Genomic DNA, 27,768 nt, shown 5'->3' with positions numbered 1-27,768 from the left:
TACCACCTACAGGCCCCAGATGGGATCGGGGCCCCATTATGCTAGGCATCATGTGTATACAAGGTAAGAGACAGTCCCTGCCTCAGAGATCTTACAGTCTAAACAGACAAGTCAAAGGAAGAATTGTTATCTTCATTTTACAGATGGAGAGCTGAGACTCAGAGTGGTTAAGGGACATGCCCAAGGGCGCCCCATGGATCATTTAACAGAGCTGGGACTAGAACCTAGGTCTCCTGACTCCCCATGCCCTGCCTGTCAGCATGGTGTGCTTACAGAAGACAAGCTCTTCAGGGCAGGGACCAATTACATTTGAGACTTCACCACCTGTATACTAAGCCACTATACAAATATACTGAGACTTCTGTTGTTATAGCAGGTATGTGGTGTTAGAGGCTGGTAAGATTAGCTGATCCATTATCCTAACGCATTCTTATTGTGCAATAGGTACATTAAGGAAAACAGACTTTGTTTGAACAGCAGCTTCTTCACAAAGCGAACTAGCAAGGTTTCATTTTTATGTTTTAGAAAGAAGCCCGTACGATAGAGTCAGAAAAAACCTCAAAGGAACAGCAAGCGATAAGCTCCCAAGTACATGAGAGAAGTGTTTTTGCTACCCAGGCAGTGCAACGCCTGGCAGCACCAGTCTCAACAGGGCATTTGTTAACATGTGGGCTCTCTGGATGGACGACATACCGTAAGTCTGTAACCAATTCCGATCAACAGAACACAGAGGGAACCCCAAAAACAGGTTTCAAAAGGCAGCTATTTCCAAAGGAACAGTGTAAAGTGACTGGATTAGAACCCTGGTGGTAATCCCAAGTAACGGTTCCTGTTGAGTTTGTGACTATTCGGCAGGGATCAGTGTCTGAAAGTTTGAACAGGCAGAACATTCCAGAGAAGAGCTTACCAGGCAACAATGGCTTTTCCTGGTAGGTGTGCTGGGCTATCACACGTCACACTGGTGGGAAGAGCACGGCCTGGAAACTAAACTAGAGAACGTCAGCAAAGAGAGCCTTTTACCTCTGCATTACCAAGGGGCCAAGGCCAAAGCGTTTGGACTGCACTTCCTTCCGTGGAATTGGCTACATACAGACCTACACATCCAGGGTTTCCCCTGTGGCACAGTAACTGGCTAGATTCTGGCTAGAACTGTGATCTCCATGGGAAACTCCAAAATTTTACCAAAAAAGTGTTCTGTGTCAGAATGAAATGCAGAATATTCTAGATTTCCCACAGCAGGGAAACCACTTTTTAACAGGGTTTGGAAATCACTGACACCCCCCCCCCCCCGTCATTAGAAAAAATCTGAAATAAAATTGAGGCTCAGAGCCCAAGCAAAAAGCAAGAATTTCTCAATGCAGCGTACACTTGGTAAGAAGCTACGTAGACTCAGTTGATGGGCATTTTAGTGCATCAGCCAGCTCACAAAAGGGGTTTCCTAAAATGCTCACTAAATGAATATCCTATAGGTGCAGGAGTGCCATCGTCCGCTGGGTCAAAACTTGAGGAAACTCTGAATTCAAAGAAAAATAAAAACAAAACATAAGTCCATGGCAATAGGAAAAGATATGGGCCAGTTAATTTTAGGGTAACAACATTAAAAGGGGCTCTAGAAATATCACAGAGTTTGGGAATGGTTAAGTAACCCCATCCACCCAACATGCAACAGCATCAACCATTCAAGGATGCCAAAGCATTGCATACAGAAAGAGTTTGGCCTCCCAGCTGCTGCCGAGGTGGGTCCTGTTCCCCATGTAACAGGCAGGAAAACTGAGGGTACATCTACACTGCAAAAAAACACCCAACAAAAAACACCCTATAGCAGGAAATCTCAGAACCAGGTCAACTGACTCGGGCTCACACAACAGGGCTAAAGATGTAGTGTAGACATTCCCACCCAAGCTGGAGCCCGGGCTCTGGAACCCAGCAAGGGGTGGGGGGCCTTTCCTGAGCCCAGGATCCAGCCTGAGCAAGAATGTCTACGCTACTATTTTTAGCCCCACAGCACAAGCCCTGCAAGCCCCGGTCATTTGAGCCAGGCTCTGAGACATGCTGCCTCAGGGTTTTTTTCTTTGTAGTGTAGCCAAACCCTGAGGGACAGAGAAGGGAAGGGTGTGAAAAACCCACCCCAAGTGACATAGTTATACCAACATAACCACTTGTGTAGACAGCACTAGGTCAAGGAGAGAGAGCTTCTCCCACCAACACAGCGACCACCTGTCAGAGAGGTGGATTACCTACACTGACAGGAGCTATGGGGGGCATTGTCCCCCCCTCCCCCAAACTGGATACATCACAGAGGTGACGCATGGGAAGGGGCCAGATTTCGCCCTTCTATTTGGCCCTGCTTCCTCCCTACAGAGGAACGTTCGGGGCGTGAGCAGCAATGCCAGGCGCTGTGTGTCCAGATCAGTTTCCCCACATGGGCTGCCTAAGAGCAGCTCCTGACCCTCACAGCAGAGCTCCAGCTTGGGGTCGTTTCAGTTTTACTAGCATATAAAATAAGAGACTTGCCCCAGAAACACAGTTGTCTAGACATAGGGGCCACTTTCTAATCAGCACCGGTAACACTGTAGCAAGTGAGTACAAGCTCTGAGGTGCATCCCAAGTGCTGGGCAGCGTTGAGCATTGACTGACCAGAGAAGGTTGAATGGGAGTGGAGCATGCTTAGGCACAGGGCAAAGAGGACAGGTTTTAGCGATGGATTGGTTTGGTGTGTGCATCACAAGTTTGTGTATCTCTCAAACCAGGGAGGCGTGATTCATAGTTACATGAAAGTGCTTGGTTCTGTTTATTTTTATGCCAATGTTGATTTTTAAATGGTAGCTAGTAAACATGGCGAATAATTAAGTTAAAACAAAAACTAAGGTGATTAAATAATGAACGTAAACAGTATTTGTAATTTCAAGTACACTGTAATTTAAGTACCACTAACAATTGGTAAATCCAGAAATTAGAGCTATACCTATTATAAATAGTATTAAGCCCCTCCCCAAGGGAAACGTCAAACTACACCTATGGACGCAGTTCTATCCATCCAAAAGTGCTTATACCAGAATAGTTTATTCTCTGACAGGAAGGGGAATAAGCGATAGCAGCGTAAGGTACCTTTATCCTGATAGAGCTGCACCCACACTGTGGGATGTCCCAGTGTAACTACATTGATAAAGAAATCCACCCCCTCACTAAAATAGCTATTGTAGAGCAGGCTGGGTGTGTGCACTGTGCCTTGCACACCAGGACTCTGCTCAAGGCACTACTGCAGCAGAAAAATTAAGACTAGTGGAAAGTATAGACTAAGGATAACGTCAACAGGCAGGCGTATAACTGATGGCAGAGCGACAACCAACCTCCATCACCATTTCAGTACTACAGAGGCAGAGTTCATTCAGATGGCTCAGCTTTCTTTTCCCCTTTCGTATAACCGTAACCAAGATAGGAGCCTTTTTACTTGCCTCCGCACATTCTCAGCCCCCACCATCTGTAACAGCGTTAGTTAGTAAACAGCCGGGCTCACTGTTCTTTTGGTGCCTGCGCAAACAGGTCAGCGGACGAGGCAAGTGTTGTTATGGAATTGAAAACAAGTCGGCACCTCAACAGTGCACCTCTGGAGGGGTTTCTGATGCAGCCTGTTGAAACACAGCCCTGCAGAGAAAAGGGGATAAGGCAGGAGGGCTGAATGGCATGTGTGAAAACAAGTATCAGCCCAATGTTCAAAACTGGGAGACAAGTGTGAAAGCTGTCAGGACTAAACAAACAGCGCCACAGCACATTAGCTGCCGCAGGTCAGATTACTCCAAAACGCGGCTAGGAGTATGGCACAAATGCACCGTTATTATTTCGGCTCAGCCTGATTCGCAAGGGGACACTCAGACTCCAGCATTAAGCTCACGTTCTGCAGGATTCTAGAATTTAAAGCAGCACATATATCCTCTTCCAAAAAGTGTCATATTAAAGCAATTTGCTCATTACCAAAACAGGCTGTTGAGCACCACTCCCACAGTCTCCAGGTCACTGATTCAGATCCAGCCAAGCAGAATTAACAACCAGAAGTCATCCATCATCCGATGGCTGTGCGAAACGAGTTGGGGGAGGTCCTAACCCAATTCCCAGCAGGTTTGCGACCATGTCACCAAAACTGCCGTGCAATGTTTGTCAGACTCAGCACGGCATTAAGACACCAATATGATTTGCCCTTTCATCCCAAAGGATGGCTCTTCCAGACAGAATGAGGCACAAGCATGCTAGCATGAGAGCAGCACGGTTCAGAATGTCACGCTGGCTCTGCCTACATGGTACCTATTCTATGGAGAGAGAGGATTCACTCGCGAGCCAGGCACTTTTCCACTAGAGCCAAGTTCAGTGTAAAGATACACTTCCACTAACAAAGGTGACTGCATCCAAGGAGAATGTATTTCCAGAAACGGTTTTCATCAAGTTTCAGAGTAGCAGCCGTGTTAGTCTGTATCCGCGAAAAGAACAGGAGGACTTGTGGCACCTTAGAGACTAACCAATTTATTTGAGCATAAGCTTTCCTGAGCTACAGCTCACTACATGGAATGCATCCGATGAAGTGAGCTGTAGCTCACGAAAGCTTATGCTCAAATAAATTGGTTAGTCTCTAAGGTGCCACAAGTCCTCCTTTTCTTATTGTGGTTTTCATCAAGTGGTTTTATGTTACCCCAGAATAAATCCTTAGAGGCAGCCATATTTCATTGAAAGGGACACACTTTCCTACCTAAATTGCTCCCACTGCTCCAGATTACTAGAATACAAAGATTAAGTTCTATTTACTGATTGCTTTGGACAATAGAAAACAAAGATGTAGGTTTCACTTTGAAGCGCTCAGGGCTGCAGTGTTTGGTCTGCAGGGATGTTTGTTTGAAAACAACTGCTAGAAGCGTTGGGAGGATTTTTAAAAATATGATGTACTACACTTCCATTGGTCTCTGGATTTTTCTGAAAGCCAATTTTTTTTAAAGGTAATTTGGGGGATGATCTGATTTGACAGGACACTTAATAAAATGAATAAATGAGACATTGATGTACAGCTGTTCCCATTAATGTTAATGAGAATTGTATATGTAAATCCACCAGCCATCAGTTGGAGAACAGACTACTCTCGTTTTGCAACTCAGAAATGCAAGATATAATTCCAGTTCCTGGCTATCCTCTATAGCCCTTTTATTTTCATGTATAGATCTGAACAATCGTTTTCTGGGAAAACAACATTGCTGCCCTTCTAGCATTATCTGCACTTCTGAAACCTTCACTACTACTCCAGGAAGCTTTAGAAGAACCACACAGGTGTTTGAGTATCAGGATGGGTAAGACTGAAAGTTTCCACCACAAAGGAAGTGAAATGCACTGTCTAATGTTCAAATGGGAGGGATGGATTCTGCTATAAATTCTGTTTGCAGAAACTGAGAAACTTTGTATTACTTAGGCAGAGAGGATCTGATCTTGATGCAGTGAGAATATTTCCATTGACATCAATGAAAGCCAGTTCAGATCTGGACATACTAAGCAGACAACACACGTACAAGATTTGATTTCTACTGCAAGAAGTTGCAAAGTAGGGGCCCAATCATGAGGACACTTACTGGGCATGCTGCTTCCTACTTCAGGTCTATAAAGATTGGACAGCAATTTCATCTCTAGTACTCTTTGATCTATATAGTTTCCATAAACACATGAATGTCTTTCAGGATCTCTGCCTTGCATGGCTGCACTCTATCAGTGCAGTTCCTTGGAACCGCAGGCTACCTTCAGATCTCATTTAATCCCCAGCTCCATGCTATCACAGCACTGGGAGAGCCACTTAACTCCCCCTTGTGAGAGTCTGGAGGGCATGGACATGTCTGTAAAAACAAAAGGGTGATATTAAGCCTGCATCTGACAGCCCCCTGCCCCTAATACCATAAATCCTGCTGCTGGCTTATGCTGTCTGATCCCCCTCCCCGCTTTTATTCATATTGCAGCTGTTACTTACACAGCATAATGGAGCCAATACCTCCAGGCAAAGCTAGCAAGTTTAACATCTTCCTATTTAATGTCATTTTGTCTGTTCTGCTTCCATTTAGCTGATTCAGCTCCTCTTACAACACTGGCCCTTTGATTCCTGTCACACGTGGAAAATTATTTCAGTTGCACAGGCAGAGCTGTTTTTAAAAGAATGGCTAGCAAGACCAAATACACCCCCCACCCACAGAAAGTCAGGAGATGAAACTCTAACGTCATCTGGAAGGTAAGCATCTAATACGCACCCTCATTCGGACAGGCCTGAATAAAGCACTTGTTAATGTGAAATACATTCATGGTGCTTTGGCCCACTTATATTATACCCCACTGACTTATTGAGCCATTCAGTGTTATTCACATCACAGGGTTAAGCTACCACCAGTTCTTTCAAGCTTTAACCCGAGCTCTGCACAGCACTAATTTTATACAGCAAGGCTCAGGCAAAACTGATGTGAAATAGGAAAACACTTTAATTGCAGGGGAGAAGTTAATTCAAATAACTTGCCATAGCCTGGAAGCAAAGCCAAGTCTTGGGAAGTCTATACCACAGCTAACCATTTGTGTGTCTGCCTCCCCACTCTGCATGCCTGTAACACAATACAGGAGCGCAATGACCATTTGCATTTAGTGCAAGGCGTAGCACTGTGCACCCCAGTCTTTCCCCTCTGGCATCAGGGCTGGGTTTAAAAAGCAAAAACCACCAAAAACATGACTGTTTTCACAGGCAACATCCCCACTAGCTGAATAGTCGATTGTCGCCACAATTCTGAGTTAGGTCCAAGGACTCCTGCAGAGGCTACTAATGAATTGGGCAAACATTGCAGCTGGGGGGGTGAGGGGGCTGTGTCACAAACTGGACGCTCTCACCTTTTTACTCCAGCTACATTAACATTGCCACCTCCGGCTTGTGACCTTTGAAATGGTCCCGTGCCCCAGCCCCCGCAATCCCGAAGGGTGAACCCGCCAGCTCAGCAGGGCCCAGCGAGGAGGGGGCTGCCTTGGCTGCAGGCTCTGTCAGTGTGACTTGGGCAAACGCTGCGCTGCCCTGCGCTCAGCTCCCCGTCTGCAGCCCAGGGACGTGAGCTGCGTGCAATGACCCCCTCACAGGGCGCAGCAGCTCCCCACCATCCCGGCCCCCCCCCCAAAGGCTCCTCAAGCAGAGTGCAATGACCCCCCCATGGGGCGCAGGAGCCCCCCCATCCCGGCCCCCCCCAAAGGCTCCTCAAGCAGAGTGCAATGACCCCCTCACAGGGAGCAGGAGCCCCCCCATCCCGGCCCCCCCCAAAGGCTCCTCAAGCAGAGTGCAATGACCCCCTCACAGGGCGCAGGAGCTCCCCACCATCCCAGCTCCCCCCCAAAGGCTCCTCATGCAGAGTGCAATGACCCCCCCATGGGTCAGCCAGAGCTCCCCACCATCCCGCCCCCCCCAAGGCTCTTCAAGCAGAGTGTAATGACCCCCCATGGGGCGCAGGAACCCCCCACCATCCCGCCCCCCCAAGGCTCCTCAAGCAGAGTGCAATGACCCCCCCATGGGGCGCAGGAACCCCCCACCATCCCGCCCCCCCAGGCTCCTCAAGCAGAGTGTAATGACCCCCCATGGGGCGCAGGAACCCCCCACCATCCCGCCCCCCCAGGCTCCTCAAGCAGAGTGCAATGACCCCCCCCATGGGGAGCAGGAGCCCCCCACCATCCCGCCCCCCCAAGGCTCCTCAAGCAGAGTGCAATGACCCCCCCATGGGAGCAGGAGCCCCCCACCATCCCGCCCCCCCAGGCTCCTCAAGCAGAGTGCAATGACCCCCCCCATGGGGAGCAGGAGCCCCCCACCAACCGCCCCCCCACGCTCCTCAAGCAGAGTGCAATGACCCCCCCGGCCTGATGGCCCCCCCACAGCCCTGGGCAGCCGGAGCCCCCCCCCACCTTACCCCTCTCGCACGGGACAGCCGGAGCCCCCCGAACGACCCCCTCCCGCGGGGCAGCCGCTGGCCGCGCGGGGGCTGCTGGGAGCTGTAGTCCGCGCGGCCGACCACCCCCGCCTTGCGCTACGGCCGCCCGGGCGCCCGGAAACTACAGCTCCCAGCAGCCCCCGCGCCGCTCCGCAGCTGCCCGCAGGGGGTTCAGGAAGCGGCTCGGAGCAGCGCCCCCCCCCCCCGCGATGGACACACGGGGCCGCCCCCCCACCCCGCACCGGGGGCAGCACCCCCTCCGCTCAAACGCCGGCCGCGCGCGGAGGGGAAGCCCAACGGCCGCGGCGCGCGGGCACTCACCGGTCAGCAGCGGCGCGCGGCCAGGGGCCAATGGGAGCGGGGCAGCGGCGCGCGGACACCCCGGACCTGAGCCGGCCGGGCGCGAGGACACGGCGGGGGAGGGGCCCAGCCGGCGGGGAGGTGCTCTCACTCGCCGCGTGGGCGGGGCCGGGCGGGGAGTGGGCGGGGCTGAAGCGAGGGACCGGCTCCGCCCCCCCAGCACCTCCCACCGCTAGAGGGAGCTGCCCGTCCGGAGGGAGCTGGCCCCGCCCCTCTCCGGCCTTAAAGGGCCACGCACCCCATTGAGCCTCCCCCCCCACAGCGCAGGGCGGGCAACCCCATTGGGTATATGGGGCGAGCGGGGGAGGGGTTAACCCCCAGTGATTACCTGGAGCGAGTGGGGGAGGGGTTAACCCCTCCATTCACCCCATATAGACAATGGGGGTTAACCCCTCCCCCACTCGCTCCAGGTAATCACTGGGGGTTAACCCCTCCCCCGCTCGCCCCACGTACCCAGTGGGGGTTAACCCCTCCCCCGCTCGCCCCACGTACCCAGTGGGGGTTAACCCCTCCCCTGCTCGCCCCACGTACCCAGTGGGGGTTAACCCCTCCCCCACTCGCCCCACGTACCCAGTGGGGGATAACCCCTCCCCCGCTCTCCCCACGTACCCAGTGGGGGTTAACCCCTCCCCCGCTCGCCCCACGTACCCAGTGGGGGTTAACCCCTCCCCCGCTCGCCCCACGTACCCAGTGGGGGTTAACCCCTCCCCCGCTCGCCCCACGTACCCAGTGGGGGATAACCCCTCCCCCGCTTGCCCCACGTACCCAGTGGGGGATACCCCTCCCCCGCTCGCCCCACGTACCCAGTGGGGGTTAACCCCTCCCCCGCTCGCCCCACGTACCCAGTGGGGGATAACCCCTCCCCCGCTCGCCCCACGTACCCAGTGGGGGATACCCCTCCCCCGCTCGCCCCACGTACCCAGTGGGGGATAACCCCTCCCCGACTTGCTCCAGGTAATCACTGGGGGTTAACCCCCACTGGGTACGTGGGGCGAGCGGGGGAGGGGTTAACCCCCACTGGGTACGTGGGGCGAGCGGGGGAGGGGTTAACACACACCTGCGGTCACACTCCAGTGCAAAGCAGGCAGGAAACGGGCCATTCTGATCCAGTTCCAGGGGGACCTGAGGTGACCAAATCCCAACCGAGCCATCGCTGTGGGTCCACAGGCCAAGCGCCTCGGCTGGGAACCGGTTCCCGGGTGAGCCGGACCCTGGCTGCCTCGTCAGCAGCTCCGGGGAAAGCGACAGAGCTGCAGCTGCTGGCAAGGCAGAGTCAGGCAACACTTCTTTGGCGAATAATAAATTGTGGAAATTGTATTTTTGTGTCTCTGAAACTTCACGAATTTGAGCTGAATTCGGCAAATAGCGAGAAATTAAAAATATGAGAGAAAAATTCTAAAAAGTCAAAATGCTTCAATTCAGCCATTTTGCAAAGAAACGCCCCGACTTTTCAACAGCTTTGCATTTTGTAATTCAGCTGTTTGGAAAAAAGAAAGTGGGAAACACCCAAAGCCGACCCAAAGTGAGAACTGGAGAAAAATGACAGTTTGAACAAAACACTGGGTTTGACCCAACAGACAGGACAGTTTCTTGGTCCTGGGGAGAAAACCCGACCCGTACAGTTTTGCTTAGAACCGTGGTTTGGTTTTCTGGGTTCAGGCCGATCTGCTCAGTTCTCCGCTCCCTGCCGCTCTCCTTCAGCAGCGGGAAAGCGCTTGCGGAACCCGTCCAACAGGATTTACTGTAGACAGGAGCCAGGCGTCCGGCTGCGGTTTGAACCTGGCAACCACGTGCAGGGACACTGCCCCCTAGGAAGGGATCTGCGATGTCGGGTTCTGCTGACCCCAGGCACAGGGACTGACAGAGGGCCCAGGGTACCACTTGAGTCCTGCTGGGGTTGGCAATGTTGGTATTACTGGGACCCCCATTGTGCCAGGCGCTGCAAAGACCCCGACTGAGATCAGGGCCCCATTGTGAAGGCACTGCACAGACACAGAGCCAGAAGCAGTCCCTGCCCTGAAGAACTCACGGCCGGAACGGACAAAGGGGAAACTGAGGTTCAGAGAGAGACAGGGACTTGCCCAAAGTTACACTGGGAATTGGTCCTGCTTTGAGCAGGGGGTTGGACTAGATGACCTTCTGGGGTCCCTTCCAACCCTGATATTCTATGATTCTATGATTCTACACAGGGACAGGGACAGTGGCAGGAATAGACCCCAGGGGTCCTGAGGCCCAGAGTCCCATCCACGAGACCACGCTGCCTCCCCAAGCCGAGAGGACAGGTTGTCCAAGGAGCAGCCTGCTGCTAGAAGGAATGATTCCGCTACCAGGGCGGGGGCTGCGGTAAAAGCACCTAGCATTTCGGCTGAGCAAAGCCGTTCATCTCTGTGGTTACTGCAAATCGCTTTGCGCCCTGAGGATTAACAGCTGGCCGGCACCTGGCTCCCCGGCACGGCTCCCGTGCTGCAGGGCCAGGGCCTGCTGTTATTAGAGCCAGTCTGGTGTCTTGTCTGCCGCAGGAGCTTGCAGGGGCTGTCTGGCAGCCCCCTGTGTCTATGAACCCACTCCTCACCCCTTCTGAGACATGATCCCCTCAGGGCTGGCCTGGAGTGGGGCTCAGGAGACTGGCTCAGGAGTGGGGCTCAGGAGACCAGCTCCAGTTCCTGGCACTGACCTGCCAGTTTGCTGAGCCCCATTCTTCCTCCGTCGGATGAAGGTGACAATCCTTCCTTGATCTTACCTTTGCGCTCCCTCCCCCTGACTTTGGGGGTGGCCCGGGGCCTGCCTGGCCCCCGGTGTAAATTAGAGCAGCGCCCAGGCTGCTCTAACTCCCGCTCGGCCCTCTGTGGGCCCTGGGAATGGGAGAAGGATGAGAGCACGGCATGCCCCCACCACATCCTGATCTGCCCCAGCCCCTGGGAGCATGGCTGCTGGCTGTCCAGGTTTTCCTAGGATCGCCCCCAGGTGGAGGCAGCTGTCCTGGGAACCTGTTGGGATGCCCAGTGCACACTGCTAGCTGCCAGGTGGGTTGGCTCAATGCTCACCCCAGGCTTTTGTACCTCAGAGGGGGAGCCCAAAGTCGCTGCACGGCCCACGGCCAGGGAGTCTCTGGTGGATGGTCCAGGCCACTTCATGCTGTCTGAGCAGCCTGGCCGCTGCCTCCTTGGGGCTAACAACATCACCAGCATCCCCTGGATTTTCCTGCACCTCACTTAATGCCAAGGGAAGAGTTTCCCCATAACCAGCCATTCCTCTGGCCACAGCCTCCTGCTCAACTGTCACCACCCGCGTCCTTTGGCTCGAGCGGTTTGAAAATTGTCCCTCCCCCACTCTGGTGAACCTCAAAAAATACCCCCAGGGTGAGACACCAGCAAGCGATTGGACAGGGACAAATGTTGGTGAAATCGTGGGGAAAGAGGAGATTTTATGCACATCATGAGGTGAATGTGGCCAGTCCTGGAAGGACCTGGGATGCAGGTCATAACCAGCTGCCACAAATGAGTGGCTAGTTATGACCCAGCGATTCTTTGGCAACCCTCCTGGGTCTTCTAACAGCTGCAGGGCGACTGACCGCCCCTCACTGGGGAAAGATAACAAGTCCGACTGCAGAGCAGTGGTTCCCCAAATCTGGGAGGGGGCTGTCCTGGAAAAATGAGTGCACCGGTGACATACCCAGCAAACCAGACAGGGGACAGATACTTAGAGATTTGGTTACCATTCATTCAGTACCCAGAGCACACTCACCTGCACACACCCCTGCTCCCCTGCCTAGGCCTCTCGGCACACCTGGCTTGTTAAATGCGGGAGCAGCGATTTCACTCAGTCTAATAAACCAGTAGAAATGCTCTGACCTGGGGCGTGTAAAGAGGCTCACTCCGTGACCTGGCGACACTCTGCTAATGACACCGCTGCAAACGAGGTCCTGTCACCGGTTCACACCTCCTACAGAAAGACATGGTTGAAAATCTCTGCGCATCCTCTGGAGGAGGGGGGAGAGCCTGGAAAGGGTTTTGGGGTGCCGCCTCAGCTGCCCTGGTTCTGCTCTTGGGACAAGCCGGCAGACACGCGTAGCAGCGTTCGCATGAGCTCGGACAGCGGGCAGGGGATTGCCCTCTTTTAAAGCAGGTTTAAGATACGTGATGAGTTTGCGAGCTCTTTGGTGCCAGGCCTGTGTCTGGGCGGCCCCTGGCACAGTGAGGGCCCAGATTGCAGTCAGGGTCTGTGCAGCGCCTGGCACAATAGGGGTCCTGATCGGGGGGGGGGGGGTTGCCGTCCTACTGGATTAATAAGTAAATTAACACAAGGTTTCAGCAAAAATGCTCTGTCCCCCTCCCCCGAGTGTGAAAAGTCCATTCATCAAATGAAGTAAAAGGGCAAACTACAGCTAGTGACCCGGGCTGGGGTTTGTCTAAGTGGATGAAGGGGACGATGCACCCAAAGCCCATGGACCATCCTCAGCACCGAACTCCCTTTGGCTGCCCAGGAAGCATTTGTCCCGTGCTTTGCAGCCATGCAACCCATTATTAACCGATGGTGCAAGCCAGGGGCCAGGGCCTGAGCATCACAGCAGAGCTTTGGGCCAGTGACCAGCCCCCAGCGGGGTCCCGCCGCACCGCCCCAGCCGCTGAGCTCCGGCGCTGACAGGCTGATGGATCCCCCCATTAAAGGATTGCAGAGGGAAGTCTGTGCCGTTGGGAATCGGCACAACCCGGCTAATCCGCGCCTGGCTCATCCGGCCGTCTGGGACAGCATGCGGCGCCCTGCTCCCCCTCCCCATGGTGCCAGAGGCCGATGGGGGCGGGGGGGAGTTTGGCTGCTCTGGTCGGATCCAGCCTAAGGAGAGATTTTGGTGCCCCCCCCAACTCCCCCAGGCTAGCAGAGACAAACAGCTCAGACAGCTCAGTCCCTGCACACAGTCCTGCCCGCCCTCCCCTCCCTCTCATCCTTTTACCCTGAGCCTAATTAGTAATTAGCGGAAGGAAGGAGCCATCTGGGGGCTGCCCAGCAGTAATCTACCCACCGGGAGAAAAATCCCTAATTTACACCAAAGTGTGGGCGGGGGTGGGGGGAACCCCTGGGAGGCCAAACAGGGCGGAGCAGGATGGACCTGTGCCTGGCTCTCCTGTCGGACGGCCCGCTGCACGAGCTGGCAGGCATGGCATGGAGCGAGTGCCCGGGGGGAATGCCAGGACAGCATAGGAGACGAAGGGGGCTGGGTTCAGTGCCTCCCTCTGCCTGGCCGTGTTCATGCTTTCTTCCCCACCCGCCCCACGCCCCCAAACGCAACAGCAGCTACTGGAGTTCATGAAGTGTCTCTATTCCCCCAGCCCCCTCGCTGTTCTAACCAGTGGAGCCCACTCCCCTCCCAGAGCTGGGGAGAGAACCCCGGAGTCCTGGCTCCCAGCTCCCCGCCTCACTTTGCACAGGTAGAAATCACGGCTGTGTAAACTGCGACCGTGCAAATCACCGTGCCCTGGTGCAAACTGTGCCTATGCGAGGGCTTGGCTCCGCTGCCAGCTGGAACCCCAGGGGAGGTGGGTCCTGGATTCTTGCCCTTGCAGCTACCCCAGGGGCCTGGCTGTGGCTGAGGGGGGGTGCAGCGCCCCCTGCTGTTAATCTGCTTTATCTCAGGGTGCACTGGGCAACCAGCAGTACCCACAGTTGGGCCGTCCCTTTGCTGTTGCCAGGGAGATGCCCGGCCGGGAGATGCCAGAGCAGATCTGTCTGGGGTGCAAAGGAGCCTAGGGGGGGGGAGACTTGCTGGGGGGTGGGGCCCAGAGATGGGGCGGGATCGGGAACTGGGGGCAAGAACGTGATGTCAGCATCTGAATCCCAATCGATCCATCAGGCCAGGTATCCTAGTGGCGAGGGGCCAGCTACGGGACACGACCCCCGGTGGAGGGGGCAGCCCCAGGGCTAACAGGGTATGTGCAAGGCCAGGCTGGGTGGAGCATCTGCTGCCCTGCCCCATGCAGGACCATGTCCATCACTGCAGAGCGAGGGTGGGGAGACCCAGGCGCCAGGAAATGAACCGGAGGCTCCGTCCTGGTGCTGGCAGGAATGGGGAGCTGCGGGGGGGAGGGGCTAGTTGAGACTGGACAGGCCCATAAACTATTGTACTTAACACAGAACTACATTAATTATTAATAATTAATAGGCAGAGTATCTTGGTGCCTAGGAATCCCAGGCCCCCCACTGCGCCAGGCGCTGTGCATTTCTATTGCTATTAGGTGTGTTACATAGCACCACCCCAGCCCAGGTCCAGCCCCTCCACACTGCGCCAGGCGCTGTACATTTCTATTGCTATTAGGTGTGTTACATAGCACCACCCCAGCCCAGGTCCAGCCCCTCCACACTGCGCCAGGCGCTGTACATTTCTATTGCTATTAGGTGTGTTACATAGCACCACCCCAGCCCAGGTCCAGCCCCTCCACACTGCGCCAGGCGCTGTACATTTCTATTGCTATTAGGTGTGTTACATAGCACCACCCCAGCCCAGGTCCAGCCCCTCCACACTGCGCCAGGCGCTGTACATTTCTATTGCTATCAGGTGTGTTACATAGCACCACCCCAGCCCAGGTCCAGCCCCCCCCACTGCGCCAGGCGCTGTATATTTCTATTGCTATTAGGTGTGTTACATAGCACCAGCCCAGGTCCAGCCCCCCCCCCACTGCGCCAGGCGCTGTGCATTTCTATTGCTATTAGGTGTATTACGGTAGCACCACCCCAGCCCAGGTCCAGCCACCCCCCACTGCGCTAGGCGCTGTACATTTCTATTGCTATTAGGTGTATTACGGTAGCATCACCCCAGTCCAGGGCCAGGCCCCCCACTGCGCCAGGTGCTGGACAGACACACACCAGGAAACTGACAATCTAGCCCTTGCCTAATGACCCTAAGTACGCGCTAATTAGTACAGCGTGATCCTTGCTTTTGCATTACATGATGATGTTCCCTGGTTTCTGGCAGGCGGGGGAGGGAAGAGGGACTATTTTCTCTTGTGGATGGATAGCTCCACGGCCACGGGTGCTTTGGTCGGAGCTGGGTGATGTCACAATGCTGCGGTGCCGGCCATGGGGCCACAGCCGCGTGGGCAGGTGAAGCTGGTGCCCCCCGAACCAGGCCTCCCCTGAGGCGGCCGCCCATGGTGCCCCGGGGGGCCGGGACGAGCCTGCCCGTACACCGGCGGTGCTGGGCTGAGCTTCGGCAGCGAGGCCGGGGCCCCTTCGCGGCCAGCGGAAAAGGGGGGCGCCAGGCGGGCCGCCCCAGGCCGCGCGGGAACCTGACCCCAAAGGACACAAGCCAGGGGGCAGATGCCGCTGACCCCCCTAGTGTGTGCTGTCCTCTTCTGCTGGGAGGGGCTTTCACCCCGCACCCCCCGGCCCAACAGCATCACCCACAAAGATCTCTGTGCGCCTGAGAGACCAGAATAAACGTCTCACGCTGAGAGCGAACAGGGCGCCGGCCGGCTCGGGGGGCGGGGAACGGGGCCTGTCCCCTCTGGGGGGCGCCGGCTCCCATCCGGCCCTAGGGCGGGGACTGGCTGGCTCAGGGGGGTGGGGAATGGGGCACGGGGCCTGTCCCCTCTGGAGGGCGCCGGCTCCCATCCGGCCCTAGGGTGGGGACTGGCTGGCTCGGGGCAGGGGGGGCAGGAAATGGGGCACGGGGCCTGTCCCCACTAGGGGGTGCCAGCCCTGGATCAACCCCAGGGCGGGGACTGGCTGGCTCGGGGCGGGGGGGCAGGGAATGGGGCACGGGGCCTGTCCCCTCTGGGGGGCGCCGGCTCCCATCCAGCCCTAGGGCGGGGACTGGCTGGCTCAGGGGGGCAGGGAATGGGGCACGGGGCCTGACCCCACTAGGGCGTACTGACCATGGAAGCTCTCTGGGCAGCACCTGCTCTCCAGCTAGAGAATCCCAGCAGGGAATTCGCACCAGTTCCCAGGCTGCTCTGAGCTGCTGCTTCTCCCCGACGTCACCTCCTGGCTTCTGCAGTCGCGCGGGATAAGCCGCCCCCCGCCAGCGCTACCATGTTGGGAGCTGCCAGGATCATCCCCACATGGAAGAACCTGAAATCTCAGATCTCCCAAAAGCTGCAGATGCCAAAGGTAATGGGGTGAGGGCTGGGAGAAGCGGGGGGCCATTTACTGCTCCACACTGCTCCTTTCCTGTAGAGATGCACCCATAGAACCAGGCAGACACCCCAGCAGCCGGCTGATGTACAGACGCCGCACCCCCCTTCCAGCGAGATTTGGGCCTTGGTTCCAACAACGCTGCCTGGGTCTGCAGAGAGCCTGAGCCTGTCGCTCGGAGAAGGGAGAGCTGCCCTGAGCGTGACAGACGTTGCCAGGTTCTCCAGGGGAGAGGTGCCATGGCCGGGGGGGCTCCTGCTCCACCCTCCTCTGGGGTTCCATCGCTGGCAATAACCTGCACCCCCTCAGCCCCCAAGGTGGCAGCCCCATGCTGGTCGGAGCCGGCAGCACCTGCGGTCACAGGCACCAGGGCAAATCGCCCTCACTGTCCCTCCTTCCTACGCAGGAGCTGCCCAAGGCGGCGCCCGGGACGCCGGTGCTGCTGAGCGACAGACCCTCCCTTGTGTACCGGGCCAGCCGCCACCCTCACCTCATGCCCCGCATCTGCTTCTACCCGACTGCCACCGCCAACATCTTCGTCTGCTTCTCCTGGGGAGGTCCGGGGGTGAAACAGGACCAGGTGAGACCCCCCACCTGAGATGCGCCTGGGGGATTGGTGCCCCTCATGCCCTCCACCACGATCTGCCGCATGGGGGGCAGCGTCCTCCACCTCTTGCCCTTGCCCCAGGGAAAGCGGCTGGGGGAGCCTGAAATGCTGTGGTCAGGGCCCTCTGCTCCCAGCCCCCTGTTCTAACCCCACTGACTTGTCTCCCCGCCCCCAGCTCGGAGCAGAACCCAGGAGTCCTGACCTCCCCGCTCAGCCCACACTGGGAGTCAGACAACTGGCATCTGACTGTCAGGAAGGCACTTCCCCCGTGCCTCGGTTTCCCCACCAGTCCTGTCCTCAGAGGAGCAGCTGCATCACTTGTCTCTCACGTCCCCGGCTCTGACTCTGCGAGGGGAGCTGCTGGAGAAGCAGGAACCGTTTCGAACAAGGCACGTTTTCCATCCAACCTCTGCCTGCCTTGCTCACCCCAAACCATTTTCAAAACGTTTCCTTCGCAGAAATTGCCCCCGCTCCAGTACAAACAGGGTGGGGTGCACTATACCGAGACACTGTCACTGCCGATGGCAAGGGGGGAAAAAATAAATGCAGGAAACGGTGCAAAAAAGGGCAAATGTCACCAACCCCCGATCATTCCCCCACAACTCACCCCCAAGTTTCACCTTTGGAAAAAAGCTGATTTGGTTAAAAACCCTAAACCTTCGGGTGGAGAAGTTTGAGCGGCTCCATCGACTATTGACACTAAACCGCCAAGCCTTGACTAGGGACGGGGATTCCCAACGGGGGCCACGCACCGAGCCTCGGCTGGCGCTCGCACCCAGCTGCCGAGGGCCAGTGACTCAGCGCTGAGAATGGATCAGCAGCTGCCACCCGCTCTTATTGCCAGGCGAGTGGCAATGGCTGGGCACCGATTGCTGGCTCGCGCCCATCGGCCAGCACAGACGGCATTTCCGCGGGTTCTGCTCATCGCTGGCTGGGCGCCGGCTGGGGGTGGAGAGCCCCTCACTGATTGCCGATGATTGATGATCAATTATGACAGCCATGCTTGGGCCTTGGGGCAGGGTTAGGGCCCCTCCTTTGCACACACACATGCTCGGCCCTGTCGTGCAAGGCACTGTACACACACGTACACACGCAGGGCCCTGTTGTGCAAGGCGCTGTACACACATGTACACACGTAGGGCCCTATTGTCTGAGGCACTGTACACACACGCAGGGCCCTGTCGTGCAAGGCGCTGTACACACACGTACACATCCATAGGGCCCTGTCGTGCAAGGTGCTGTACACACATGTACACACGTAGGGCCCTGTTGTCTGAGGCACTGTACACACACATAGGGCCCTGTCGTGCAAGGCGCTGTACACACATGTACACACGTAGGGCCCTGTTATCTGAGGCACTGTACACACACATAAGGCCCTGTCGTGCAAGGCGCTGTACACACATGTACACACGTAGGGCCCTGTTGTCTGAGGCACTGTACACACACGCAGGGCCCTGTCGTGCAAGGCGCTGTACACACACGTACACATCCATAGGGCCCTGTCGTGCAAGGTGCTGTACACACATATACACACGTAGGGCCCTGTTGTCTGAGGCATTGTACACACACATAGGGCCCTGTCGTGCAAGGCGCTGTACACACATGTACACACGTAGGGCCCTGTTGTCTGAGGCACTGTACACACACATAGGGCCCTGTCGTGCAAGGCGCTGTACACACATGTACGCACGTAGGGCCCTGTTGTCTGAGGCACTGTACACACATGCAGGGCCCTGTCGTGCAAGGCGCTGTACACACACGTACACATCCATAGGGCCCTGTCGTGCAAGGCGCTGTACACACATGTACACACGTAGGGCCCTGTTGTCTGAGGCACTGTACACACACATAGGGCCCTGTCGTGCAAGGCGCTGTACACACATGTACACACATAGGGCCCTGTTATCTGAGGCACTGTACACACACGCAGGGCCCTGTCGTGCAAGGCGCTGTACACACACATACACATCCATAGGGCCCCGTCGTGCGATGTGCTGTGAACACAGGCAGGGCCCTGTCGTGCAAGGCGCTGTACATGCATGCACGCACGGCCTACCTGCTCTGCTCCCCTGCCCTGATGATGCACGCCCCTGCAGGCCCGGGTCTGGCTGCAGCACATGGCAGAGGAGAGCGCGGTGGTGGAGAAGGACGTCCCCATGGCCCAGCGGGTGAAGGTGCTGCAGGTCTCCCACGTGCCCAGCCTGCGCCTGCTGGTCACCTACTGCGATGACCTGCACCTGCGGCTCTTCGGGGACCACAGCCAGGGCCTGCGGCTCCTCGGGGCCGTCCGCTGCCCGCACTCCGTCACCAGCATGTGCTACAACCCGGAGACGGGCGAGCTGGTCACGGGGGCCATCGGCGCCATCAGCTTCTGGGCCTTCAGCCCGGGGCCTGTGCCAGGCCTGAGCATCTCGTGGGCGGTGAGAGTGGCCGGTGGAGAGTTCGTGCACTGCCTGAGTGTGGAGCGGGACGCCCGGGCGCTGGTGGCCCTCTGCGAGAGCACCATCCGGCTCTACGACTGCCAGCGCCGGGCCGAGACCCGGGCCTTCCAGCTCAGCCAGGGCGTCTCCCTCACCTGCTGCTCCGCCCACGGGCCCCAGGGCCACCTGTACGTGGGCGACCTGGCCGGGCACGTCAAGCTGTGGAGCCTGGAGACGGGGTGCCAGGAGCGGCAGTTCAAGGCCCACCTGAGCGCCGTGACCAGCGTGGTGTGCCGCCCGGCCACGCACACCCTGCTGACGGCGTCGCTGGACGGGCTGCTCAAGGAGTGGGGCCTGGGCACCTGCGAGCCGCTGCGCCGGCTGGCCTTGGGCGAGCCTGTCTTCCAGCTGGGCTTCGTCACCGAGAGCGTGTTCTACTGCCGGTCACAGTACAGCTTCTCCCTCCATGCCCTGCGCAGCTTCTACCAGCTCTTCAACGCCGCCGGCTCCGGCCTGCGCAGGCTGGCCCGGGTAACCTGTGGCCCCGGCAGAGCCCGCATCCTGGCCACCACTGAGGATGGGGTGACCCGCTTCCTCTCGCCCGTCACTGGGGAGCTGCTCCTCCTCACCTGGCCCTTCCACAGGCTGGAGAAGGCCCTGGACTACGCCTACGACCCGGAGCGGGAGGAGCTGGTGGTGACCGTGGGGACGGCCGACGTCTACGTCCTGGACACCACCACCTGTCCCTGCCCGGCCAAGTACATCCTGCGCACCACGGAGAACAGAGACGACAAGGTGCTGTGCTTGGCCTTCTGCCGTCTGGGCCTGGGCACCCAGCCCGCTGGCTTCGTGTTCAGCGGGCACCAGAGTGGGCACGTGCGCCTGGTCTCCCAGCACGCCCACCACCTGGCGGAGCAGCAGATCCACAAAGGGGCGGTGGGCACCCTGTGTAGCCTCTCGGCCTGCGCGGACATGTCCTACTGCTCCCCGGAGTCCAACTTCCTCTGCTCCTACGGCGCGGACGAGCGGATTGTGCTGTCCAACGTGGGCCTGACGGGCAGCGAGCTGGCGCTCCGGCCCCTGGTCGTCATCCCCAGCACCGACTGCCGGATCCAGAGCCTTCTGCTGCTGCCAGGCTACCTCTGCGCCCTGACCGAGCAGAACCGGCTCAGGCTCTGGAGACAGGCCGCCCTGGTGCCCAGGAAGATCAACCCTTACTGGCTGGAGACCTGCCCCCTGCACTCCTGTGCCATCACCTCCTTGGACTACTGCCACCCGCTGCGGCTGCTGCTGACGGGGGCCGCGGATGGCTCAGTGCGGGTGTGGTCCCTGACGGGCGTCCTGCTGGTGGACTTCGACACCAGCCTGAAGTTCAGCTGTGTTTGCTTCGCCAGCCTGCGGGGTGACCTGCTGGAGGGCTGCGGCACCAACATCTACTTCGTCTCCTGCCTGGAGTACCTGCCCCACAGGCACCTCAAGGCGCTGGCTGCCCGGAGGGTGGGGGACGACGTAGTCGAGGACCCCCTGCCCTTCCTCCCCAACTTCCTCCTGTCCTTCGACACGGTCTTTGTGCCCAGGTACCTCTGGGCGGGCGAGAAGTCCAAGTGCTACGAAGGCATGGAGGCCCTCACCAGCCACCGGGAGGTCACGGTGGTCAAGAGCGTGGCCAGGGTGGTGGCCAGTGCCAAGACAGAGAGAGGTGCCTCTCCTGGCTCAGAGGCCCCTGCCAGGGCGCCGGAGCTCGCTCCCAATTTCCAGCCCGCTCGGACACGCACCAAGAGGCCCCTGCCCTCGCCGGTGGAGCCACCGGGCAGCGAGGAGCCCCAGGCACCTGGGAAGCCAGCGCTGCAGCTCCAGAAGCATTTCCTGCCAGAGGGGCCGAGGCCCATCAGGCCGGATGGCTACGTCTCCAACTCCGTCATCAGGGCCTGGCTCTGGCCGCTGGGCACGCCCCCGCACCTCCACTGCTCCCTCAAGGTGACCCCGCGCCGGCGGCTGCCGCCGCGAAAGCCAGTCCCAGTCCAGGAGCCGGCGGCGTCCCGGTGGCAGGAGGAGCCGGCAGAGAAGGGGAAGGCCGAGCAGAAGCTGCAGGACCAGCCCACGTCCTTCGTGGACACAGAGCTGCCCCAGGACGTGCTGGCCGAGATCGCGGCCAAGAACTGGCTGAGGCACAAGCCCAGCGAGCTGACGCTGGCAGCCGTCCTGCGGGCCGTGCTGGGCCAGCTGGACGACGTGCCGCTCTCCGGCTACCGCCTGTGCACGGCCGCCCTGGTGCAGATCAGCCAGGCCTACGTGCTGCCCCCCCTGCTGCAGGCCGAGGCCGCCGCCCGCCTCTACCAGGGCACCTCCAGCGAGAACGGGCAGATACGGCGGGCGGCCTGGGAGACCCTGGGCGAGATGGAGCTGCTGAGCCGCAGGGACGTGGTGCCGCTGGCCCAGGCCCTGCTGGACCCGGATAGGCAGGTGCGGGACCAGGCCCGCTCGCTCATCACCGCCGTCGCCGGCATCCCCGACAAGTTCGTCCTCCGGAAGGCGATCAAGGGGCAGGCCACGCCTGCCAAGAAGCAGCCGTGAGTGCCCCCGGGGCCCGTCCTTCCCTCTCCGCCCCCCGGTTCTCGGTCACACTCAGGCCCCTCTGTGCCAAGCGCTGGCGGGACCGGCCCTGCGGGAATCCCCCTGCAGACCAGCCTCCCCAGGTGGTGTGGGGCTGGCATGAGGTCCCTGCTCCCAGCCCCCAGTGGAGGGGGTGGGGCAGGGCGGGAGCGTGGCTGGAGGGTGCTGCACTGTGGCTATTCTTTGTCTCCCCTCCCTGGGATCATAGGGGTGGATCAGGGCCATAGCTGGGTCACGCTGCACTGTGGCAAGTCTCCGCCCCACCCCCCCCAGGACCCGTGGGGTGAATGTGAGTTAGAGCAGCCCTGAGGCTGCTCTACGTGCCCACAGGGCAGGACAGGACCTGGAAGTTGGGAAGCAGAAATGGAGCAGAAAGCCACCGTAACCCCACGTGCAGGGCGAGGGGAGCCAATGGCTGCTGCAGGTTGGTGCCTGGGCCCGTTAAAGCAGCGGAGCGACTCCACCAGACCGTGCAAGGACGGGCTGGCTTTCCTAGCCCCACTCCCGCGGTCAGCGACTGGGACTCCGCACTGACCCGGGCAGGGGATGGGGTCCCAGCAAGTTAGACCCACCCTCGAGTGACATCAGATGCAGGCTGGCGCTGGGCTCCCCCCGCCATGCCCCTCACCCCGCTTTCTCTGCTCTGCCTGCCCTAGGCCCGTCACTATCAGCGGGGTGTATGTGCCGTACGGGCTGGAGCCACCAGGGCCTGAGGCAGAGGGGCTGGGGTGGGCACCAGCCCCACTCAGCGTCACAGAACTGGAGATCCTCCTGGCTCAAGTGGAGACCAGGCTGACGGACAACCTGCACCTGGCGGACGAGTGCCCGGAGCCCAGGGCCAGGGGCCAGGGACCTGGCATCCAATGGCTCAAGGCGTCAGAGCTGCTGGCCGCAGAGGCAGGTGGTGTGGAGCCGACCCAGGGCCAGGCCAAGGGGCTGCAGCTCTTTGAGCAGACCCAGCTGCCCAGGAGCTCTGGTACGTCCAGCTGGAGCCAGGGGGGCCAACTCCCCTCTCTCCCCCCACTGGAGCCCCGGGGGGGGCAAAGGGACACTCCCTCACACTCACCAGCAGCCAGAGGGGCGCGCTGTTCTCCAGAGCAGGGCGTGTCTGCAGGCCCGGCCTTGCCAGGGGGGCACCCCCTGCCATTGGGGGGGAGGGCTGAGTGTCAGGGTGCCCCCCCTCACTGCCAGTCTGACCCCGTCTCCACCCCGCCCAGGTGCAGCCACAGATGCCCCTGGCACGAAGAAGCAGAGCCCGCCAGAGGACAAGCTGCCCCAGATCCAGCCCAGGGCCCAGCGGCTCACGGCCCCCATTATGGTGCCGAGCAGCGAGGAGCTGGGCCCCGGCGATGAGGGGCTGGGCCCCGGCGGCGAGGAGCTGGGCCCCGGCGGCGAGGGGCTGGGCCCCGGCGGCGAGGGGCTGGGCCCCGGCAGCGAGGGGCTGGGCCCCGGCGGCGAGGCGGAGAAACAGCAGCGCCCAACCGGTACCCCGGGCGGCCTGTCCCCCAAGGTGCCCACGGTGAAGCTGCCCAGGGTGAGGCAGGCTCCCCTGGGCCCGCGCCAGGACCCGCGCACCAAGCTCTACCAGGAGATGCTCAAGAGGCAGATGCTGCAGAAGCAGCAGCCGGGCGAGCCCCTGTCCTGGCAGCCGAGCCAGCCCTTGGCCCAGGCCATGCGCCCCGAGTCCTCCGACCCCTTCCTCATCGACCCCAGTCGCCAGTACGGCGCCGACAGCGCCCGCTGGCGCGACGACCTCTGCAAGCTGCTCACCCTGCGCGTCGCCCCCTCGGCCGACGACCGCAGGACCCTGCAGGAGCTGCTGGCGTCCGCCCGCCTGGCCCTGGGCCAGCACCGCAGCTCCTGCGGCCTCGGCAAGTCCAGCAGCTCCGTCTTCTGGGACCTGCCCGACAGCTCCTCGGCTGCCCAGGAGCTGGTGGCCAGGCTGGGCACGCACCTGGCCCAGGAGGCCGAGGGGGCCTGGGCCAAAAGGGCTGAAGGGGGCCTGGCCAAGGGGGCCCCAGCTGAGGGGGCCCCAGCCGAGGGGGCAGAGCAGGTGCCGGGCGGCAGGGAGTGCGAGGCCCCGGCAGTGCAGCAGGAAGAGCTGGCCCGGGGCAGCCCGGGGGCGGTCCCTGGGGGGGCCGAGGGGCAGGTCTGGCGGAGAATCCAGCCGTTGCTGGAGACCCTGGCCGACCCGGCCAGGCTGGAGAGCACCGACCCGGCCGAGTTGCTGGGCCCGCTCCAAGCCCTCGGGCAGTGCCCCTCCGTGGAGCACAGGGTGGCGCTGGAGTCCACGCTGGCCATGGCGGCCCAGGTGCTGGGAGAGGAGGATGACGACCTGGGCAGGGCAGTGTCACTCTGCGCCCTCCTGGCCAGTCCCAGGCAGCAGCTGCCCAAGGCCACCGTGTCCACGAAGCTGCTCCAGGCCCAGGCTAGCCCCGAGCCCGGCCTGGCCAAGGAGCTGCTGGCGTCTGCCTGGGCCCGGCTGCAGGCCAGCGCCGAGAGGATGGGGCAGGAGTGGGCCTGGTGGGAGCAGGTGGCCCGGCCGGGACAGTCCAGCCTGGAGCTGGCCGCGCCCAGGGAGGGCGAGGAGGCCTGGCGCAAGACGCAGCCCCCGGCTTTGCAGCTGGGCAGAGCCCAGGCCCGGCACCAGAGGCTCCAGCAGCGTGAGCCGGGGGCCGGGAGGCCCCGAGAGCAGGAGGAGGCGGTGCCCGTGGACAGCCGGTGGGAGAAGGTCGACTTGTACCTGCCGGACCGGCCGCCGGCCGCCGGCGCCAGCAGGACCGAGGTGGGAGAGCGTCGACTGCCGAGCGAGGACAAGCTCCTGGCGCTCTACCGGGTGCTGCTCGCCCTCCAGCAGCGCCACGGGCCCTTCTCCCCGGCCTGGTGGGAGCATTTCCACCGGCTCAGCGAGCTCTACAGCCTCCAGCGGCCCCTGAGCCGCGCCTTGATCCGGCAGCTGGGGGCAGCCGACCGGCACGGGGGCAAGGCCCTGCCCGGCATGGCCCAGGTCACGTGGGAGGCGCAGGGGCAGAGCGAGGCCACCCTGGGCCAGCGAGTCCTCTACCAGATCCTGCACCGGGCCCCCCGGGACCCGCCCGAGCCGCCCAGCTTCCACGGCGTCATCCCCCTGAGCTACCAGAATAATGTGCACACCCTGCAGCCGCGGGGGGAGGCCCGGTTCGGGAGCGTGGCCCTGGCCTGGAGGGTGGCGCCGCAGGTCGGCCAGGGCCAGCAGCCCCAGCTGCACGTGGGGGTGGGATGAGGGGCTGGAAGGGCAGGGCCTGACCCGCGGCAGAGCCTGTCTGGTGAGCCAGCGGCTCTATCTTCAGAGTCAGCCCAGCGCTGCTCCCCCGGCGCCGCCCCAGCAGGGCCAGGGCCAGAGGGGCCCAGGGGACCCTGCGGCGCAAGGTGGCTCCGACCCCTGCCCGGAGGGCCAGCTCCAGCCGCCCCTCGCCTGCGTTCGGAGCCAAGTCTGTAATAAAGCTGGTGCCACGTCACGGCCCCAGGAGACGCGGCTGCTGTTTGACTCTCGTGTTCGATACGCCGGGTGCCCTGCCCGCGTGGATCAGCTGCCTCCCGCAGCCAGCAACGGGGGAGGGGGTCGCTGTGGCATCGACAGCACCCCGCTCTTCTGGGTGTGGGTACCCGGGCCGGGAGGCTGGCGGTGCCCAGAGGCAGAGGCCCACGGCTGGAGCTGCCCAGGCTCTATGGATGGACACTGGCGCGGGGTGACAGGCTGGCTGGACTCCGGGGAAGGATGGGCAGAAAGAAGAATTTTCTCCCTGGATCCTTCTTTGAATACTGAGGCTGGATCGCTGGCTCTGGCCTTGGGGGTGGCTGTGGGTGTGGCCGGCCCGGGGCCCCAACTCAGCACGGATTGCCCCACCCACCCGGCAAGGTCCCATCGGCAGCCCCACATAGCTCAGCACGGGGCACAGGTGGAGCCCCCGGGCAGGAAGCTGATTCCTTCCCTAGCCCACCCCATTGTGTGTGTCTGGGCTCCCCTATGTCTGTCCCTCCATCTCCAGACACCCCCAGTTGCTGCCCTTGGGCTTCCCTAGCCACCCCCGCCCATAGTTTCTGCCCTCACAGTGCCACCGCTGGGAGCAGCCTGACCCCCACTGCTGGGTGCTGGGACCCAGCAGGCTGGAGCCGGCTGCCGGACCCGTCGGGCTGGTTTGCCACGGAGGGAGGCTGACAGGGAAACAGCCAGAGGGGGTTGGGTGGGAGCAGCCCCGCCAGGGACCGCTCCAGAGTCACGCCTGCCTGCCGTGCGCCCGGGGCCCCCACAGTGACCTGTCTCGGGTGCCCCCAGCCCCAGAGGGCAGCCCTGGCAGTGAGACCTCCCTCTGGGACACCCGTGGGTTGGGGTAGCCCCAGCTAGGATGTGCCGGGGGGCCCAGGCTCTGCCCCAAAGTGCTGCCAGGTGGAACAAGGGGAGGCCTGGGACTCAGGACGCCTGGGATCCATCCCTGGTTCCGCTGCTGACGCCCCGTGTGACTCTGGACGGCTCCAGTCCCCCTCCCCCATGCTCTGCATGGCGCTCTGCCCAACGCTAGGCCAGAGCCGTGGCAGAGCCAGGACCAGCCCGAGGTCTCCTGGGTTCCGGCCCAGTGCCCGGCCAGCCTCCCACACCTCTGGGCTCACGAGCTGCCCTTCCCGCGGGCGTCCCCAGGCCAGGGAAAGCAGGACCAGGTGCCACAGCGTGCCCGGTGCCTGCTTCCTCCGGACAGGGCCACGGGAGAGCCAGCGGTACCGCTGGGGGGCCCGGGAGACGGAGACCAGCAAGCTCTCCTTGGCTCTGCCGCACGTGGGCTGGGAACAGATTGGGGGGCAGGATGGCAGGACCCGGGAGGCCCTCTGGCCTCTACGCTTGCGGCTGCGGTAACCTCCGTGTGGCGAGAACAATGATCCTGTAATCAGCACGTTGCTCTGCCTCGTTGTTGCTAAGACACCAGAAAATCTGCCCTGGGCTCGTTCCTCCGGCACACAGGATACCGACGCACTGAGCTGTTCAGGGCAGGGACCGTCTCTCACGCTGTGCCGTGACCAGCACAACCGGGGCGCCCCCAGCCCGGTCGGGACCTCTGGGTGCTACTGTCATACCCAGAAGCAGTCATACAATACACAGTGCTTTTCTCAGCCACTGCAATGCAGCCACCTCTGGGGTGGAACGTGGCAGCTGTTCAGCGGCTGTTCAGCGACTGGGCCCAGGCAGCACTTACCTAAGGGGGAACTGCAGCTGCCTCGGGGTTGGCGGAGGGAGCAGCTGTTTAAACAGGGATCGCTTGCCCAGCACCGAGATGCAGCCACCTCTGGGGTGGGCCGTGACTGCTGTTCACCCGTGGTTTCCTTCCAGCGCTGGGGCTGAGCTGAGCGACCCTCCACACCCCGGATCCGCGCGTGACGTAGCTCAGCGGCCGCCGTCTGGTGAACCTGGCTGGGCGGGCAGGGGAGGCCGGCGGAGGGCAGGGCGCCCCGTGGGATGCCCCTCAAGTCGCCCACATGCCAGCTCGCTCCTCTCGACCCCAACTCTCGGGATCGTTGCCCCCCGCAGCCGGGGCGTGGCAGGGGCCTCGCGTTGACCCCGGCACGCGGCGCCCGGTGTGGGGGGAGGCTCCGACGCCGGCGGCTCCGGGGTGCGGGGGCCGGTGGGCCGCAGCCGAGGGGCGAT

General features: G+C 60.5%; 2 protein-coding genes across 5 annotated transcripts in view; one reads left to right on the top strand and one right to left on the bottom strand.

The window, feature by feature from the left end:
* SIPA1L3 (signal induced proliferation associated 1 like 3) overlaps positions 1-8,416 on the bottom strand; it is a 112,378-nt gene extending 103,962 nt beyond the window's left edge. For 2 of the 4 annotated variants that reach the window (XM_073322303.2, XM_078850275.1), the window contains exon 1: positions 8,286-8,415. The gene's annotated coding sequence lies outside the window, so the exon portion shown is untranslated. Of the gene's footprint in view, positions 1-7,943; positions 7,980-8,285 lie in introns of those variants that run through there. The other 2 variants (XM_078850278.1, XM_078850276.1) reach the window with 2 other exon arrangements.
* A 7,933-nt stretch (positions 8,417-16,349) lies between these two features.
* On the top strand, positions 16,350-27,745 carry WDR87 (WD repeat domain 87). The gene is made up of 5 exons (XM_073322383.2): positions 16,350-16,427; positions 16,858-17,031; positions 19,158-22,051; positions 22,751-23,070; positions 23,312-27,745. Exons 1-5 carry the CDS (start codon positions 16,350-16,352, stop codon positions 25,354-25,356), a joined length of 5,511 nt encoding a protein of 1,836 aa, XP_073178484.1. The 3' UTR covers positions 25,357-27,745.
* Positions 27,746-27,768: the final 23 nt, after the last annotated feature.

Source organism: Lepidochelys kempii, chromosome 23, assembly GCF_965140285.1.
Source record: "Lepidochelys kempii isolate rLepKem1 chromosome 23, rLepKem1.hap1, whole genome shotgun sequence".
Classification (NCBI taxonomy): Eukaryota; Metazoa; Chordata; order Testudines; family Cheloniidae; genus Lepidochelys; species Lepidochelys kempii.
Note: the sequence above shows the minus strand (reverse complement) of the source record. Positions and strands in the feature narration are given on the sequence as shown.

Bases quoted from the DNA above. Each gene is read 5' to 3' on its own strand.
- WDR87 (XM_073322383.2), top strand. From the start codon at position 16,350: ATGTTGGGAGCTGCCAGGATCATCCCCACATGGAAGAACCTGAAATCT. The intron at 17,032-19,157 runs GTGAGACCCCCC...ACGCCCCTGCAG, and splicing joins CGGGGGTGAAACAGGACCAG to GCCCGGGTCTGGCTGCAGCA. The intron at 22,052-22,750 runs GTGAGTGCCCCC...TGCCTGCCCTAG, and splicing joins ACGCCTGCCAAGAAGCAGCC to GCCCGTCACTATCAGCGGGG.